The sequence below is a fragment of the Eurytemora carolleeae genome, unplaced genomic scaffold (assembly GCF_000591075.1).
Source record: "Eurytemora carolleeae unplaced genomic scaffold, Eaff_2.0 scaffold254, whole genome shotgun sequence".
In the NCBI taxonomy this organism is placed as follows: domain Eukaryota; kingdom Metazoa; phylum Arthropoda; class Copepoda; order Calanoida; family Temoridae; genus Eurytemora; species Eurytemora carolleeae.
The window spans coordinates 68,279-89,023 of NW_019396145.1; the positions used below are offsets into that span (position 1 = coordinate 68,279).

The 20,745-nt window shown below is 32.0% G+C and overlaps 1 protein-coding gene across 1 annotated transcript in view; it reads left to right on the plus strand.

The window, feature by feature from the left end:
* The first annotated feature begins 6,728 nt into the window (after positions 1-6,728).
* The window catches only part of LOC111696308 (limbic system-associated membrane protein), a 28,852-nt gene continuing 14,835 nt past the window's right edge, over positions 6,729-20,745 (plus strand). The window contains exons 1-3 of the mRNA XM_023465879.1: positions 6,729-6,815; positions 11,941-12,005; positions 20,029-20,146. Of these exons, the coding sequence (XP_023321647.1) occupies positions 6,776-6,815; positions 11,941-12,005; positions 20,029-20,146 (223 nt within the window). The 5' untranslated portion in view covers positions 6,729-6,775. The remainder of the gene's footprint in view (positions 6,816-11,940; positions 12,006-20,028; positions 20,147-20,745) is intronic.

Below are 20,745 nucleotides of genomic sequence, written 5' to 3' on the forward strand. Positions count from 1 at the left end.
AATATCATTTTTTTTCGTTCTAGGATGGCTCAACCATTTGGAAATAAAAACCTTCTGAAAAACAAATATTTCAATGATCCAGGAAAGGTCCACCCCCCTGTCTTCGCCTCTCGTTTACATGTCTGATACAAATGAGGTGTTTATTCATGACTTTTAATGTAAACTAAACTGTCTTCTTATAAAATGTCCAATTATTCTTTATTGTATATGTCGCTTGACGTGAACCCATAAATAAGTGGTCCTAAGAAGATTGCCCCTCCAGAGGAAAACGAGGCTCCTGATGAAAAGAAAATAAGATATTAAAAATTGACATACAGGGTGTCCCACGAAACATGACAATAGCTAGACGATTTTGAAGGTCGTCTTAGAACTTTGAAATAATTTGCGGCATTTTTTCGTAAACTTTTTTTTAGGAGGAAAATTCTGGATTTAATAATCACAAAATACCCCTTGTCTTGGCATTTCCAAATTGTGGTCTGCCTTTTTTGTGCTTTCAATATTTCCGGAGATATGATGAATTTCCTTCAGATTTGGACAATTTTGGTTTTATTTAATAAAAATTAAATCTGAACAAAATTCTCAATATCTCCGGTAAAATTGAATGCACGAAAAATGCAGACCACATTTTGGAAACGGCAGGACTAGACGAATTTTGTGGTTATTGTTTCAGGAATAATGCATGCAAAAGAAGGTTGAAGACTGAATGTCACCAATAACTTCAAAGTTGAAAGACGACTTTCAATTCGTCTTGCTAGTGTCATGCTTCGTGGGACACCCTGTATATAACTAAATTAAATAAAAGAAAGTCGGTTATGGTTAATTAAGAATGGGTGTGGTAACAGTTCACCCAATCACGTTTCACCAGAACACATTTCACCCAAAACGTTTCACCCAATTTTCGGTGAAATAACGCTTCACCTAATAACGTTTCACCCTAATTATGATTCACCCAACTCACGTTTCACTCAAATTACACCTGCAAAAGAGTTTCACCAAATTTTTTTTATTCCTCAAGAATAACTCATAAACTCCAGGGCCGATTTGCCTCAAATTTTTATTGGGGAAATCAGGAGAATCATGGGAATCTTCTTAGATTGGTTAAAAAATTCTAATCTGAGTGGGTCGACTCATTTATGAAAACAAAGCTGGGTTCCCGAACAAGTCAAATGTATTAATGCATAAATCCACAACTTTTGTGCTTGAAATCTGCAAACCGCATTTGAGCTCAATAGGGGCGTGCAGTTACATGAAGCTAATTACATGAATGTTGAAACCGGAGGATAACTTGGCCAGGACCAAGCTGCAAGAGCTGGTTACAGTCAGATGTGCCAACCCAAACCGATCTAGAACTGAACGTCGGTCAGCCCGTAATGCAAATTGCACTTCAAACCTTCAATCCTAACTTCATCAAGGAGTTCATGTTTTGACTCCGAGAGGATGACTAACTTGAGCAGTACTAGAATAGAATATCAACTGTGTCCTTATGTATACAACTTCTATAAATTCAAATATAAAATTTTTATGAATTCAAAATAAAATTGGTGGGATTTTTTTTTTTTTTGGGGGGGGGTGAACCTCTTAAGTAAGCGTAGTTTGGGGTGAATTGTAAGTTGGGTGAAATTTAATTTGAGTGAAAGGTAGTATTGAGTGAAACGTGAATTGGGTAAAACCTTATATTTGGTGAAACGTTAATGGGTGAAACGTTTTGGGTGAAACATTATTGGGTGAAACGTGATTGGGCGAACTGTTACCACACCCAAGAATGATTGTTAAAATTAAGAATAAGGAAATTATCATTATTAACATTTATGAAGGATTGCAAAACAGTGCAGAAAAAAAAATAGGAAAAGAATTTGAAGAGGCTCGAAAGTGGTAGGAGTATGAAAAATTACGTAGAAGAAATGGAAAAGCATAGAAACGATGATGAACAAGGACTCTGAAACATCCGGAAGAAAGGATTGGAAATATTAAAAAGAAAAAATGTGAAAAATTAGGATCAAGGATTGTGAAAAATTAGGAAGAAAGGGTCAGTAAGATTAGGAAGAAGGTTTGGGGAATAGTTTAATCTCTATCCGTCAAAGTTGATGTTTTTTTAAGACTGAAGCCTGCACAAGTATCGAGGTTATAATGTTTATTCTCACACCTCACATCTATTTATATACTTTCTACTCCTGTATGTATAAAAAGTATTCTTTTATTCTTTAGATTTCAAAATCGTGAATTCTTACAAATAGTTTAAGTTTCAAATATATTCCATTATTCCTGCACAAGCTTATTACTATAACAAGGGTTTATTAGTACAATGAAATATATAAACAAAGAGAATATATTATGAATAGAGTGGAATTTACTCGAAAAAAATGTAAAACGGCCATTTTGTGTTACTGTTTCCATACTGCAGGTGTACTTCACATATTTGTGCTATATAACCTTTTGGGCCCTGGAACACCATTTTATAAGAAAGTTTTCTTGAAAATTATTTGATTTTCTCTAAATCAATTCTCTAATAGCCTTCATGCATTCCCGAGTTCATTTCACTAATAATCAATCTAATGTTTTTATTTAGTAAAAATCATATCTTTTTTAATTTGAGGTAATCAAACCGTAAAAGCCAATATTTTTGAAATACTCATGCAAGATACCAAAATATTAAAATTGAGGATGAGGAAGGTAAATACTTATTAACTCTTTAATTTCAATTTCATAACTTGTATACAGTGGGACTCATAAAACTGTGAAATGGAAGGAAAACATTTAACCAATTCAATTTATGTTCGCTAAGGTTTAAGTCTTGCTAGAAAGTAAAACGGCTCTGAGGCAGCTTGGGGCAGGCGGAAAGGGGGGAAACAACCCTAGAAAATTACGGGAAGTTTCTATATGTGGATTGTAGAATGTATATATTAGATACTTAAATTCTATTTTAAGAATGGATCAAAAACATTTTCCCTGTAGAACACTTATAAATAAATTTTTTTTAGTCAAATAAAGATAGTTCTTTTGTTTTGGCACGCAGGTAGCTTGGAATTTGCTAGTGGGGGGGGGGGCATTTTTTGGACCAAAAAACCTTTATAGAAAAGGTAGAAATTAATGACTCATTACACATTATAGTTTCTCGATAATTACTCTTTTTCCTACAATCTACATAATAATCGTTTGCTATCTATTTTCGTATCAATAAAGTATTTGTCTCGTGAATCGTGTTATAGCTTGCTCTGTGTGAGCTTATAAGTAATTTAGTATACATCGCAAGATGTTAACTCATTCATATAGAAAAATAGCTTAAAGAAAAAGAAACTTTATTGCAAAACTGCAGACAAAATATCTTTCTAAATTATCTTTGACAAAACGAAGCATATTGCATAAATCTTGCAGGGAAGTTTTGCATTTTTTGCTATGTGATTGGATTTTTAAAAAAAATATTTTGATATTTTCAAATCCGAAATTTTTTCTTTACTGGTTCATCAACCTAGTTCGATATCTGAGTAACAATGAGGGGGGGGGGAGGAGTGAAAAAATGTTATTCCCCCCTCATGGCTTAATCCTAGAATCCCCTTGCTAGAGTTGTCTTCTAATTGTTTTACTTTTTGGGACAGCCAGTATGTATTCTGCATTGATTTACGGAAATCATCCAAATTTTTAAGAAAATAAAATGTCAAAATTGAAACCTTTGTTACTTCTTGTTTGTTTTTGTTTTACAATGATATGCAAAGAGAAAATGTTCACAATTAAAATAAAAGCCTCCATATTTGAAATAGGAAAATTTAAAACAAGCTATTAATTGCAGTATACAAAAGAGTCTGAAGCAAATAAGATTTACAATTCTGTAGGGATTGACTTAATTTTAGTTGACCTAAAGCGAATACACACACGTTTAATTAAAGTTATTTAAAAACTTTATTAAACCAAAAATTTGGAATGGATATATCTTACATTCAATTTAAAGGAGTTTACAGCAAACTTATTTGTAATTTGTTTTATTGCGTCCTTTAAAACTTTGCAACGTTGTTTGCTAGATATGTAAGGTAAGATTTTTATTATCAGTTTTATTTTTAGAGGGGTGGGGTGGAGAGTGTGTGACACCAGTTCTCGTGAGATCATTGAAGTTAAGCACACTTGTCCACAGCCAGTAACTGGATTGGTGTCCAGGCTGGTGTTCACGGGTTCGATTCCCGTACTCCACACAAACCTGTGGTATTTTAAAAAAAGTTTCATTTAAACCATCTAAAAGTTGGATTTGATTAAATCGAAAAATAGTTGAACTAGAAGAAGTAGTTTAACTAGGATAAGTGATTTAACTATGAGATGTAGTTGAACTAGGAACAGTTGTTAGACTAGGAGAAGTAGTTGAACTGTGATAAGTAGTTGAAATAGGAAAAGTTATATAACTATAAGAAGTAGTTGAACCAGGAGAAGTAGTTGAATTAGAAGAATTAGTTGAATTATGAAAAGTAGTATAAATAGAAGAATTAGTTGAACTAGGAGAGGTAGTTGAACTAAAATAATTAGTTGAACTTAGAGAAGTAGTTGAACTAGGAGAAGCATTTGAATTAGGAGAATAATTGCACTATAAAGGGGGAAGTAGTTTAACTGGGTGAAGTAGTTAAAAGAGAAGTAGTTGAACTATTGAGGAGAAGTAGTTAAAAAAGGAAAAGTAGTTGAAATAAGAAAAGTAGTTGTACTAGGAGAAACAGTTGAAATAGATGAAGTAGTTGAGTTAAGAGAAGCAGTTGAACTAGGAGAAGCAGTTGAACTAGGAGAAGTAGCTAAACTAAGAGAAGTAGTTGAAATAGTAAAAACAGTTGAATTATGAGAAGTAGTAAAACTGTCTGTACTTGGTTGATCTTTTTCTCGCCATTTCTTTGTTCTGAACATTTCTGTACGAAAAATAAAAATTCCTTTCAAATTTATTTAATACGATATCTTCTCATTACGCTTTAGATATTTAATTGTCATTTTTATATTCTCAATTTTACAAAGGTTCTTTTTCTTAACAGGAATGGATCGAAAAGATCCGTATCCTGTGCATGTGTTCTGTTTAATTATAAATTTTCTGTGTTGCTCTAAACCTCTTAAAGGTTTCAGTTTCCACAATTGCACCAATTAAATTGATTATGTTCTACCCCTGTCTCTCCTAGAGGGAACAATTCTCTCTGAAACTAAACAACAGTGTGCAAAATAAAATAAAAACAAAAAAATCTCAAGTAGAAAAAATCAAATATAAAGTTCACATCTCTGGATTATGAAATTGTGTGGAGAAAATTTCCTATCTTTATTTAAGAAAATTTTGTTGGACAAGGAAAACAAAAAATTAGACGAACTATTTTTTATTTTAGTCATACAAAAAGATAGAAAATCTTGGTAATTTTAACCATATTTTTGCCAAGAAAAATTCCTTTTCCCCCCCACTCCGAAATTATGTTATTATGTTTTGGTAAGTGTAATTGCTGTTAAACTGCATAGAATTTCAAAACAGAATTATCTCCATTTTACCCCAAGACCTTTTACAAAGTAATAATATTATAATCTCAGTGCAAAAATGTTCCAAGCTTTCATGGTATATAACCATTATTCTTTGCAAAATGCATTCTTTTGGAAAAGCATGGTTTAAAAATAAATAATGTTTATAAAATGCATATACAATCTACATAGAGTGGTATGCCAAATTTAAACTGTTCCAAAAAATTTCTAATCAAAGATGAATAAGACATCCTAACTTTCTAGCTGAAAATTGTTTATAAGTGACTTGGAGATGTAAGAATAAAGGACATTTTTAAAATTCAATTCGTTGTCTTCCTCATTATTGCTCACATTTCATAAAGTTCGTCTTTTCAGGAGTTACTTCCAAGAGTTCGTCTTTTCAGGAGTTTGTCTTTTCAGAAGTTTTCACTTTCTAGAGTTTGTCTTTTCAGAAGTTTTCACTTTCTAGAGTTTGTCTTTTCAGAAGTTTTTACTTTCTAGAGTTTGTCTTTTCAGGAGTTTTCAATTTCTAGAGTTTGCCTTTTCAAAAGTTTTTACTTTCTAGAGTTTGTCTTTTCAAAACTTTTCACTTTCTAGAGTTTGTCTTTTCAGAAGTTTTTACTTTCTAGAGTTTGTCTTTTCAGGAGTTTTCAATTTCTAGAGTTTGCCTTTCCAAAAGTTTTCACTTTCTAGAGTTTGTCTTTTCAGAAGTTTTCACTTTCTAGAGTTTGTCTTTTCAGAAGTTTTCACTTTCTAGAGTTTGTCTTTTCAGAAGTGTTTACTTTCTAGAGTTTGTCTTTGCAGAAGTTTTCACTTTCTAGAGTTTGTCTTTTCAGAAGTTTTTACTTTCTAGAGTTTGTCTTTTCAGAAGTTTTCACTTTCTAGAGTTTGTCTTTTCGGGTTTTTGGATTTCAGGAGGTTCTCATTCACTTCCAGAGGGCCGGTTACCCACAAAGGATGAGATTGTAAAGACGACTGGAAACTCTTAAAATATGACGATCCCAAGGATAAATTATGTATTCTTCCCTAGACATAGTAATCTAATGGCTTATATGTGTCTTAAAGTCTTGGCCTTAAATTTTACCTCTCTAACCTACAAGTTATCTTCAAAGTACTTGAATTCAAATTCAGTTTCTGAGAAGTTATTGGAAAAATTCTCATTGATTTTTGCGTGAAAGTCTGCAACCTAAGGATCACTGTGATTGCCGATTAATTGGATTTTTATTATTGCTTTTTTATGTTATTGTATTTGTAACCTTGTTGACTATTTCAGATAAAATGTTTAGTGTTCTGTGACTGATTATATATTTCGAGCCACATGATTTATATCCTTCTCATAGTCAGTGCAGCTGTTGCAGGTTATACAACCACCATACTTTTTGTGTAGTTTTAGAATTCTTAGAAGATTTGTTTAAACAATTTTTTAAGGCTAATATCATTTTCTATACGAGCCACAAATATTTAATTCTCGTTCCACCTTTTAGTGAAAATGAAAGACCGATAAGAATAAGCAAGTATTTTCTAAAAATTCATGTTGTGTTATACAGCGGTCGGTTGAATAATAAGCATCATTAGAAGTAACATTAGAGCCAGGGACAAAGAAATGGCCGGAAATTACAATCAAAATTGTTGGGGGCAGGGAAATACAAATTTTATTCTTTAAATAGAAAAAAATAAATTTAACTGAAGAACTTAAATGGGAAACATTTAATAAATGAGAAAAAGGAATCAGGGGCGGATTAATCTTTTAAAAAGGGGGGGTCAAAGTCTGAATAATATTGGGTACAGTATCGAGCGAAACGTAGTGAGTGAGGAGGGGGGGCGTCAAGAAATAAGCATTAAAAGTGAGTATTTTAAGTGCTCAAAACAGAAAATTACTCTTATAGTATGTACAAGTATTTCTACCTTAGACATATTACTCTATAAAACAAATATATTTCCATTTCCATTGGCATTACATAATTTCAAACTACAAGTTTACATATTGTTTAAGATTAAGATATTAACTGCAAAAGGTTCAGGGTGTTTTTTCATGTGACTAATTAAGTTACAGGTTACCTCAAGGGATGCGATTTTCAAGATTGCAGAGTTTAATCTGTTCTTAACTCCTATTCTTTGTGGTTAACCCTGTAGGTTTAGATATAGCGATGGGCAATTGCTAGATTCGTTTTACAGAAACTTTTAACACTTTTGGATTTTTAAAAGATTTACGGGTTCAACGATTTGAAATTGTCTTCTGTAGAAGTTTACTATTATCAAACATGCAAATTTGTTATCCTAGGTGAAAACATAAGGCAAAAACGAACNAATAAAGTTTTAAAATATTGGAACCTTCTCATATTGTCGTAATACCTTTTAAAAGTCTAAAAACATTAAAAGTTCCTGTAAAATGAATCTGGATATTGCCCATCCCTATTAAAATTTAAAAAAAAAACTATTTATATATGTAAACTACTAAACATGAGGAATAAAAGTAAAGTTTGCAAAGTTGTGTAAAGATATAAGATCTAATCTTCCAGAATAAAGAAAGCCTGTCAACTTTGTTATGCATTTTTATAATTATTTTTTGTTAAAAAATTAAATTCAATTTTACGGGGATTTTTGTCTATAAAAGCTTTAAACACTTTTGCGAGTTTTACGGTTTCTAAGATGTCTCTATGAATGTTCATTATAGGGCCAAATCATTAAATCTCTCATTGTTCATGCTTTTTGTTAAAGCATCTGCTGGATAACAAATTACAGTAAACTTTTAGGTTAGTCTCCAGAAAAGGGGGGGGGGGTCAAAAGATACTCTGAACCCCTTTTTTTCAAAAGGGGGGGGGTCATCTTCCCCTTGACCCCCCCTGGATCCCCGGCAGTAAGGAATGGATGAAAACCCTGTGATAAATGTAAAAAATGAGTTTTGTATTTAAAAAATGTAGATTGAAATATTTAAATCCATTTAAGACCAACATAGGCTGACGAAGATTGAAGAGTATTGAAGGTTTGAGCAAATATTAAATTTCTGGAAAAGTCTTCTAAGAGCAATACTTGATGTTTATTTAAAACAATTATTAAACAATTTTGATCAATTTTAACCCTTATCCTATTGTTTTTTTTTGTGTCTAAGAGTTGAGTAAGGGGAGTGTGATACTTGTTTGTAGTCCAACTTTACAAGGCCAGCTAATTAAAAAACAAGTTTTAAAACTGAATCCAGTATCAAATTTCCAAAAAATGAGACATGAAACTAAATTTTTTGAAATTTTGTTCGGGGCCTTTGTGCTGATTTCCAGATCATAAATTGCGAATCTGAGTTGTTGAATTAAATTTTTTTTTACAGGATGTATTGAGTTCGGCAAACACCAATTTTTCAATTTTCGTGACTCTTAATATAAAGCAAACTTTTTTTTGCAAAATCAGACAAAGTCTTTTTTTTTGAAATTTCAAAATATAATGCACAGAAACATTTATTTTAAATTATGGAAAAGAAATAAAAAAGTTGTATTTTTTAACTGTGACCTAAAACCTTATTTTTTTGAAAATTTTGATGGTTAAAACTGAACAGAATAGCCCGGAAAAAATTGCTAAAGGGATTGTAGACGTAATTTCAAGCTGCATTCCATTTAGAATGAAATGTCCTAGTTTAAAAAGAACGTCTGGAAAATGTTGAAAAATATTTAATTTTTCTTTTAAAAAATATTAACATATGACATTTTATCCATTTTTAAGGGTTTTTGAAAAAAAAAATTTTAGATCGATAGCCCATTTAGTAAAAAAGTCATGGACTATTTTTTAATTTTTTTAAACACGAAGCGTTCTAGTGCAGTAAGTCATTTTACGTTATGAAGAAAACCCACCAAAAAAAAACAATAAAGGGACTGCGACGTAATTTCATTTAATCCTCCATTTAAACAAAGAAAAATAATGGCATGCCCTTTAAAAAGTTTTTGATTGAGAAAAATTTCCATAAAAAACACGCAACAATTTCTATTGATGCTCAGACAAAAGTTTCTTGGGTACCGTTGTGATTTGGAAATGCCATTATTTTCAAATGAAGGGTTACTTGAAGTTACATCAACACTTCCTCTCAGACTTGATGCAATTATTTTTGTGTTTTTGTCTAAGATTAACACATTAAAGAATTAAATTTACTTACTTCCATGGACCATGGCCGGAAAAGGGATTTCTTGAAATGGCTTTTTCAGTCCCTTTGACAGTAATTTTCCTTAAAAAAAAAAAAAAAATGTTCTTGATATTTTTACAATATTAAAATATTGAATAAAATTATTAACGACGTTTTTTAACAATCTAAAATTACATTGTGGGGAAGCAATATATATATATATATACATATATATTTCTATGTTGGATTCATCCAGTTAAAATAAAAATAGTTATAAGCTGTTCTATGCCAAGTTTTAAAGTAAAAAACTGCAAGCTTTATGACAAAAGAGTTAACGAGAGAGGGTTAAAGTAAGAAAAGTAAGTCTTCCAGAAGTAAAACCGTTTGTGTTGAGAATCTCTCGATCAATTATTGATCTCCATCATATGTAGAACTCCATATAATTCTTCTTCGAAATCCTGAAGAGGGCAGACCCTAACGGAAAAACTTTAAGTGAGGGATTTTTGTTCGTATTTCATAAACTTTTTCGCAAAATTTCGTTTTTTAGCAAAAATGAATTAAGCGATAAATGCGAAAGAGACGAAATTTTCGCGAAAACCAGAAGTGTTGCAGCTGCAACTTTTAATTGTGCAAAAAAAACTTGTGACATTCTCTGCTCTGAGAGCTCAGTATTTGAAGTTTTATTTTATCATAATTTAAAACTTCTCTTCCTTTATTTTAAGAAATATTTGATGAAGAGAATTTCGTGATATTCCTATAAAAAATAAGTTTTAAGAATTTTACAATCTGTATTAAATCTACAATAACGTAATATGACATTTTTTACTAAAGAAATAAAACCTGCATGAAAAATGTAAATAATAAAAACAATGACAACACTTTCTCTGTGCAAAATATTCTAGACATACAAACTTATTTGTTATGTTCATAGTACAATAGCTGCCAGGTATTTTAGATAGATTAATTTATCTGTAATCTGTAGAATCTACTTGACAGATTGAGTTATCTGTTATCTGTTAAGTCTAATCACTAACAGAAATTCCAAATAGATTACCTTTTCTGTAATCTGTAGAGTATACTTGCTGACATATATCCCAGATGTTTAAATAACATTATTTGTAATCTGTAGAATCTACTTTATAAAGTAATGTACCTGTTATCTGTAGAATCGAATTAATACCAGATGTTTCCCCCCCAAAAAAATAATTTATCCGTAATTTGTATTTTAGTTTTTAAAATGTAGCATTTTGGGAGATTTGCCAAATTCTAAAATAAAAAATTAATGAAAAAATCCAATTGCTCTGCTTTTACAAAGAATGAAGACAAAAAGAAATAATTTCAAATAAATCAAATTTAGATTTTTACACATAAAGATACTTTAACCAACTTTAGACCTATAAAAATCTATCTCTTTGGAAAAATTAAAATTAGACTCTAAAAAATTTGTAACGCTGTCACTTTGTATTGAAACAGACCTGAATATTTTGTCGTTCAAAATAATTTGTAAAGGAACTGACTCTTTGCCACAAACTCTGATTTTCTAATCCCAATATCTTTGGAACCCAATGTCGTAAACCTTTGATATTTCGAACTTATATTTTTTGATCTAACTAAGTCATAGTTTGAAATTTCAAAGGTTTACGACGTTGGAATCCAAAGATATAGGGATTAGAAAATCAGAGTTTGTTGCAAAGAGTCAATTCCTTTAATCTAAAATTTTTAGTATTGTTTAAAACTAACTGCTTAATCAATAAAACTTTAAAATTGTTAAACTTGAACAATATTTGTTTAAAGGGACTGCACATGTAATTTAAGTGACCTCCATTGATAGAGTGGCAACACTAACCTTTGTCTGATCAAGTATGAATCGGTTTTCCATTGTTTCCTTTATGAAAACTGATTATTTTCATTTGTGGTGTCTCTACGAAGTGTCTTGCGCATATTTCTTTTCAGAAATAATGGAGAAATTATCAGAATTGATTGTTTTTTAAGCTAGAAACTAGACGTGTTCTTCCATATTATTGATTAGATTAAGGTTAAGGTCTATACTCATCTTTCATTTTCTTTTATTTACGACAAAAATCCCATTCCAGTGTGATGGGTTAATGGATGTTAGATAAATAAATTAACATATATGTATTTATGATCTATAATTCAAAAGGACGTTTAGTCTGCTAATGGAATGAATTGTCTTTTTAAAAGTAAGTTTAGGGTATATTTACTCACTGTACAGTGTACTCTGAAGCAAGTAACTTACTTATACAGAGATATTTTATTGCAAAAGCAGACCAAACTACCTCTTTAAATCAGATACTTTTCTGAAGAAGTTCGCTTATTGGACGTTGGAAATAAAGTGCATGAAAACAAACGTATTGTTTTAGTTGAAGTGGAGAGTCCTCGGTTACTTTCTTCCGGAGGAAGGTTTAGAGCAGGATTAGATGAACAGGTATGAATAAATAAAGATAATTTGAATTGTTACGTCTCACAAAACAAAATATGAACGATAGGCTAAGGTAAATTACTTCTTCTAAAATTTGGGACATCGTGCTGCTTTTGCATATTCCAAATAACTGAGTTTCTTAAATGTAAAAGCACAAAATAAGTGTATGACTTTGACAAGTAAGTTTTGATTAGGTGTTGAAAAGTTAAATTCAAGTTCAGAAATATTATTTAAAGAAGAATTTGTAGGAAAAATCGAAAAGAAACATTATAAGTATAGTTATGGAATAAGCTTTTCGTAAATCCTGTTCCAAATCTATTCTCCACACCGATCTATTCTAGAAGGCGATAATATTTTATATTTGAAGAATCATCAAGTGTAAAATTGAACCTAAGACAATATTAGTTTTATATAGGAAAGGATACAAACACTTCAGACTGAGAAAATTTTAAAGAGATGGGGAGAAAGAAAATTAAATTAAAAACTGGATAGAACGTTTGGTTTGTCTGTGCAACTTCGGCAGGTGGTGGTAGTATAGTTCAAAAACCTTTGCAGTCGATGTATGGAAGCTAAAAAACATATAGAAATATTTATTTTGTTTTATTTAAAAAAACTTTTGTAAAGTCCATAAATTTGAAGGTAACGGCATTCTATCACCCTGATTTAAAGGGACTGTTCGCGAAAAATGAAAGGGGGTATAGGCTTAACCCAATTCCTGCTGGGGGGGGGGGGTCAATTTGACCCCCCCTGTAGTTTTTGTTTACATAACTCAAAAAGTATTGGTCTGAGGCTGTTGAAATTTTCTGACTTTTCCTACATACCCAAAGCCCTCCCTTTAGGCCTAAAACCGGGCTTTAATACTAACTGCCTGAGTCCTCAGGCACACTGCCTGAATGACTGTTTTTGCCTGTAACAAACTAAATCTCTGTTTTGACCCACTTCCACTTGCCAGATTTTGATAAAATTTAGCTTTTTGGAAAGTCTTTGACATAAGGAAACAAATTGCACAAGTTTTGCGAAAAAAAAATTGCAAATTTTTTGCAAACAACCTTTCACATTTTTAGTTTTTCTTGATTGAAAATCAGGTTATTTAGAAGGTTGCAAAATTTTTTGCATATTTGAAATGGCATGGTCAAGGGCTTTTCAAAAATGTATAATTTTGCATTTTTTGGACAATTTTTTTTTTGCAAACATTTTTACTATATAACTGGATTTTGCGATAAAAAATTCAATTTTTGCAAATTTGCAAATTGTTTTGCAGATTCTAAAAGCAGAGCACAAGAGCTTTCCAATGATGTATCATTTGTCATATTTGGACATCAAACATGGGATTTAGAGGGGGGGGGGCAATTTGACCCCGCCCCCCGGCATATCCTGGTTTTCAAGCACCCAGCGCTTTTGATCGCTACTAATCTTACTTCTATCTGTTGCGTCTATAAGGAGAAAATTGTTAAAGACGTCTCATACCGAATAACCTAGAGCCATATACAAATTCAGAAAATTGCAACATACGACTTAGACCGTAAAAAATCAATTTAGTTTCAAACAAATCATTCAGATATTACAACCCTGAATTTCAATCAAATAATCAATTAGTATTTAAAATGATCTTAATGTAATCCTCAAATAAAAAAGGTTGAATTTTTTCAGAATTAATTTATGTATGACATCTAATAGCGTTATTTTTTCGGGGAAAGGAAACAATATTTGCCTTGAAAAAAGGAAAATTGAGAAACAAAACTTTGTTTTTACAAAAGATCCTTAATTTATGAAAGAAAAGCAGACTGTTTATTCAAGAACTAACTTTAGATAACTATCAGGGAACAAGCTTAAGTTATGTTTAAATTTAAACTCACGTTACATCAAGGAGGGCTAAACTTATCCGTACCACTTCTATGGATTTGAGCACGTGCCACAAATTCAGTTTTTCTGAACTCTATATTTTTGTAACCTGATTCCAAATCTAAAGAATGCAGGGATGCCGCAGTGTTTTTTAAGAGAGTTATAATAAATTAATAGAAAATGATTAGAAACTGCGAGGATTTCACTGGGTTAAATTATATTTCATTTGATGATTTTTAAATCTGATTTAAACTAAGAAGGGCTAACTTTTTTCGAACAAAATTTAAACTCACACCAATGAGGACAAAATTTATCATATTCACTTCAAATATAAAACTTAAGTTAAATGTTTTACAACATTTTGTTTCAGCTATAAATAGATATTTGTACATACTCTAAAAATTTACCATCAAAAGCTGGATTAAATATCTAAAAATATTTAAAATACCTAAACAAAAGAATTTAATTAGAAGAAAAAAACTAAGGTAATAATAGAAAAGAATAATGTTTTTAAGAAAAACCAGAACTTTAAAATCATTTCTCAGTTTGCTGAGCCTAGGGTATAAAGACTTTTGTTATTCTACACCAGCCTACATTCATTATTTAATATTCGTTGTGAAGAGGAGAGTTAGGGTGGTGGAATTTAGAAAAGGAGAAAAAAGGTTGAAATGTTAAAATTGGAATATATACTAGATGACAATAAGTAAAGAACGAAGAAAGAGAAAGGAAAAAGAAATAAAAAAGTGTTTATGAATGGGAAAAGTATCTTTATTAAAATTTTTTTTGGACCGAATACAATTGTTTGATTTAGGAAAAAGAGAAAATATAATTGTAATGTAATATAAGATTGTAATATTGGATAGTAGAGTTGTTAAACTTTAGATTTTTAAAGTTTTTTTTTAAAAGCGGAAACTAATCTAAAATATGTGAAAACGGACCTAAACTTTTAGGAAACCAAATAGAAAAGTGAGACTTTTAAAGTTTCAGTAAAAAGCGAAAACGAACCTAAACTTTGAGGAAACCGATCAACAAATTGTGTTTTGGAAGGATTGTGGAGGAAACTAATCTAAAATATGAGAAATAGACCTAAAATTTTAGGAAACAAATCAACTTTAAAGTTTTTGATAAAAAAGGAAACGGACCTAAAATTTGAGGAAACGAATCAATTTTTAAGTTTTTGAAAAGCGGAAACGAATAAAAAATATGAGGAAACGGTTTTAAATTTAAGGAAACCGAGATTTTTCAGTTTTTGAAAAAACGGAAACTTATCTAAAATACGAGGAAACCGATCAACAAATGGAGATTTTTATAGTTTTTGAAAAAAGCGAAAATGGATCAAGAATTTCGTTAAATCGATCTAAAAAAACAGGAAACTCCTCAAAATCTGACTTTTGAGGGATTTACGTAAAATTCGAAGAAATCGCGGAAATGCATCAAAAAAAATAAATAATTTGCTCGGTTACCGCTAATTTTACACCAGTTTCCGTGATGAGGCATTTCCTTGTTTAGGCGTTTCCGTGTCACCGTATTTTTCTTTGGCCTTGCAATTCTCTCTTATCTATCTCATCTCTTTAATTTCGCTCATCTTTAAAGGTTTGGGAGAAGAATGTGTTATGAATTGTAAAGGTTTAAGAGAATAATGGGCTAAGAGTTGGATACGTTTAGGAGAAGGAAGGCTTCAGAGTTGGAGAAGGTTGGGTTTAGGAGTTAAGATAGCTTAAATGTTTGAAAGAGTTAAGGAGACGGTTGGGGTTTGGGAGAAGAAAGAATTGAGAGTTGGATAGAGCTGAGGAGAAGGTTGGGTTTAGGAGGGTTTGAGAGTTGGATAAAGTTGAAGAAAAGGTTTGGTTTAGGAGGACTTGAGAGTTGGATAAAGTTGAAGAGAAGGTTTGGTTTAGGAGGGCTTGAGATTTGGATAAAGTTGAAGAAAAGGTTTGGTTTAGGAGGGCTTGAGATTTGGATAAAGTTGAAGAGAAGGTTTGGTTTAGGAGGGCTTGAGATTTGGATAAAGTTGAAGAGAAGGTTGGGTTTAGGAGGGTTTGAGAGTTGGATAAAGTTGAAGAAAAGGTTTGGTTTAGGAGAAGGAAGGCTTGAGAGATGGATAAAGTTGAAGAGAAGGTTTGTTTTAGGAGGACTTGAGAGTTGGATATGAAGAGAAGGTTTGGTTTAGGAGGACTTGAGAGATGGATAAAGATGAAGAGAAGGTTTGGTTTAGGAGGGTTTGAGAGTTGGATAAAGTTGAAGAGAAGGTTTGGTTTAGGAGGACTTGAGAGTTGGATAAAGTTGAAGAGAAGGTTTGTTTTAGGAGGACTTGAGAGATGGATAAAGTTGAAGAGAAGGTCAGGTTTAGGAGGACTTGAGAGTTGGATAAAGATGAAGAGAAGGTTTGGTTTAGGAGGACTTGAGAGTTGGATAAAGTTGAAGAGAAGGTTTGGTTTAGGAGGACTTGAGAGATGGATAAAGTTGAAGAGAAGGTTTGGTTTAGGAAAAGGAAGGCTTGAGAGATGGATAAAATTGTGTTGAAGGAAGTGTTTAGAAAAAGTATGGCTTAAGATTTAGATAGAGTTGAGGAGACGGATGGCTTGAGAGTTGGATAGAGTTGGGCGAAGGTTGGGTTTTAGGATTTATTAATAACGTTATCTGGAGAAAGAGGCTGAGTTTTTTGCAACAAACTATATTTTGATAATCCATTTATCTTTGCAACTCGATCTTGTAATCCATTTATATTTCATAATTATCCTATATTGGATCAAACAGCCTGACCTTGAAAAATCAAAGTTTTGCAAGTTTTCAGGTGTAGGAATGTTAAATTTGAGTTTGCAGCAAAAATCATTTGATTGTTTGAAACTTAATGTTTCTACCAGAGAGAGCTAACATATAAATTGTATATTTCTTTCTCTCTCTTTTTTCTCCCAAGTATTGGTCAAAAGTTTTGATACCTTCCTCCAAAGTTATGTATTCTTTCTCCCACGGCGTATATCCCTTCTCCCGATGTTAAAATCCCTTCCTCCAAACTTTTGCATATTTTTCTACTGTCACACGGTGTAAATCCTTCCTCCCAAGGATTCAATCCTACCTCCCAAGGTTATAGCCTTCTTTCCAATGTTTACAATCTTCCTCCTAAACTTGGAATCATTTCTCCCATTGTTTGAATCCTCCCTTCCAATACTTAAATCATTCCTTTTCAAGTTTTGAATCCTTCTTTTCAAGTTTTGAATCCTTCTCTTCAAGTTTTGAATCCTTTCTCTTAAGTTTTGAATCTTTCCTCCCAAGTTTTGAATCTTTCCTCCCAAGTTTTCTGCTTTGTATGTATATTTTGCCAGTCTGTTTGTATCCAATAAAAGTCAGAACGGCTGAACCGATCGGGCCTAATTTTTTGTGAGACCTCGCGTGATTCGATTCCAGGGAAGGTTTAGGGATGACCAAATTTTCAAAAATGTGCTTCTACCAAATTTTGACTTTTAAAATTTTGAAAATCCATGAATAATTGTTCATGAAATCCGTACATTTTTTGTTTTTGTTTTATAATGAATGCAAAACGAAACTGTTCTCATTTGAAATAGAAAATACAAATCTACAAATCTATCTGAAAAAGTGTAATTTTAATAAGAAAAAAAATCCGTATAAAAGAGTGTGGATTGATTTTGCATGCCGTACACACATATATTATATTAACTAGAGATTGATTATAGCTATAATAGATTGATTATTAAAAGAATAGATTGATTATTAAAAGAATAGATTGATTATTAAAAGAATAGATTGGTAATAAATAGAAATAGATTAAGTTTAGAATTGACCAAATCTCCGATTGGAAAGTAGGGACAGTATCGGTATGGCCGGATTTGTCCCTATTTGTCCGTGAGAATAAATACACTTCAGTCTACAGGATATACTCCAGTCTACAGGATATATTCCAGTCTACAGGATATACTCCAGTCTACAGGATATACTTCAGTCTACAGGATATACTTCAGTCTACAGGATACAATCAAGCCTACAGGATACACTCAAGCACACAGGAAATACTCCATACTACAGCAAGGATACTCTCCAGTCTATATGGGACACTCCAGTCAATACAGAATACATTCGAGTCTATACAGGATAAACTCAAGCCTACAGGAAATACTCCATTCTACAGCAAGGATACTCTCCAGTCTATATAGGACACTCCAGTCAATACAGAATACATTCCAGTCTATACAGGATACACTCAAGCCTACAGGAAATACTCCATTCTACAGCAAAGATGCTCTCCAGTCTATATAGGACACTCCAGTCACTACAGAATACATTCCAGTCTATTCAGGTTACACTCCAGTCCATACATGATACACTCCATTCTATACAGGATACACTCCAGTCTATACATTATACACTCCAGTCCATACATGATACACTCCTGTCTATACAGGATACACTCAAGTGTATACATGATAAACACCAGTCTATACAGGATACACTCCAGTCTACAGGATACACCTCAGTCTATACAGGATACACTCCAGTCTACAGGATACACTCTCCAGTCTATACAGGATACACTCCAGTAGTCTATGCAGGATACACTCCAGTCTATACAGGATACACTCCAGTCTACAGGATACAACTCAGTCTATACAGGATACACTCCAGTCTACAGGATACACTCCAGTCTATACAGGATACACTCCAGTCTATACAGGATACACTCCAGTCTATACAGGATACACTCCAGTCTACAGGATACAACTCAGTCTATAGGGTAAACTTAGGTAGGATATGCTCCATTCAAAGTTATAAGTTAGACGAGTTTACGCTTGCACTTAAGTAGTATACACTCCAGTAGGTCTACAGGATAAAAAATTTCAATTTTTAAATTTTTTAACAAAGTTTAATTCAAAGTTTTCTTAATAATTTAGAAACATTTTGGATATACTTTATAAATCCACCCTGGAAGTATATAATTCTACTGGAGGGATTCAGATATCCATTCTGGGATTTTTAATTCAACTAGAAATATAAACCCCCGAGATGGATATCACTCCAGTGAGGGTGGACGGATGAATGCATGGATGGAATGGATGGGATGGATGGGATGGATGGGATGGATGGGATGGATAGGAAGGAGAGGATGGATAGGATGGATAGGATGGATTGATATATGAATCCCTCTAGTGGAATTTTAATCCCTCAGGATGGATATATGAATCTCTCCAGTGGAGTTGTAAACCTCTGGAATGATATCTGAATTCCCTCCAGTGGAATTATAAACCTCTGGAAGGATACCTGAATCCCTCCAGCGGAATTATAAACCGCATGAAGCATATTTAAATTCCACCAGTGGTATTATAAGCGTCCAGCAGAATTACAAAACACCAGGATGAATTACTGTATATTTTATGACCATATTAACCCTCCTTCATATTTTTCTCCCTTTTGGCAATTCTGTCAAAGTGTGCAATGGAGGGATTCAGATATGTGATCACGGCGTATCTGAATACCGAGGAGGTTTATCGATTTTTATTTAAAATATGGAATTCTTTTGATACGACAATTGCTATAGATTTAATCTAAATGATTGAATAAAACATGTCCAACCTTGGTTTAAAGTTTAAATAAAGTATCTTATAGTGCAAACAGATGTTCTATTTCGCAGTATAGTTGAGCATTAACCAAAAACAACTTCAAGAAAGCCCAAAAGACTCCCTAAATTGTTGTACAAAGATAAGTTAGAAAATAATCGTTTTTTGGTCGCCTTTAGAGAGAAAAATGTTGTCAGCGTTATTTTAAATAAAAAATCTAAAAAAAGATTACATATTGGAAAACTATTTTAAAAGATTCGGAAGATTTACGAAAATAACCATATTTTTGAACTTTCTTTGAAAATAGAGAGTTAAAATAGAGAGTTAAAATAAGTTTGCAGTTATCTGAGAATTGATTGCTAATATGAGAATAGAGAGTTAAAATAAGTTTGCAGTTATCTGAGAATTGATTGCTAATATGAGAATAGAGAGTTAAAATAAGTCTGCAGTTATCTGAGAATTGTTTGCTAATATGAGAATAGAGAGTTAAAATAAGTCTGCAGTTATCTGAGAATTGATTGCTAATATGAGAATAGAGAGTTGAAATAAGTCTGCAGTTATCTGAGAATTGATTGCTAATATGAGAATTGAAAAGTCATAAATTGTTTTATATATTAAAGGTTCGTCTGCCCTGTAATGTGACTGCGCTGGGGGACAGTGTTCTAGTCTGGAAACACGGGGACAGAGTTATCTTTGCTGGAGGTTTAAGAGTTAGAAGAGACAGACGATTCTCTTTAGGTGTGTAGGTCTACATTTATGATATTATACTTTGTTTGTCAGTAATATCAAATAAACCAAAAGAATTTCTAGATTACGAACGTTTTTTGTCTTTTTGAAGGTACGATCAGAAAGCAACTGATATATGTGAGATGTTCTTAATATTCTGTTCATAATTACGAAAAAATGTAGGGACCACTGCAACATTTGAATATGACTAAACTTATAGAAATGAAATTATATCTGGTTTCTCTTTTCTATAAATTCAATTAACAAGATTAAAATTTTTTTAAATATTTAGAAAATGTCATTACTCTCAACTCAAAGGTTTGAATTAAACTTTTCCTCTTTTAAGTTTTAGTAAAAAAATTTTGAAATACCGCAATCAAATTTTGAATCTATGACTGGGACTTCAAATTCAAATAAAGTTAAATGTAAAAATTAAATATATTTAGAAGAAAAACAATTGGTCCAATTTTTGTGAAAAAGAATTGGCAAATAATACAATTTTTCTTTTCTTTTCAACTTTTCCCCCATTACTGGAACAGAATGCACTAAATCTTATAAAGCCCATTACATGGGGAAAGTCTGTTTAAGTTTTTAAAACTTATAACTAAAAG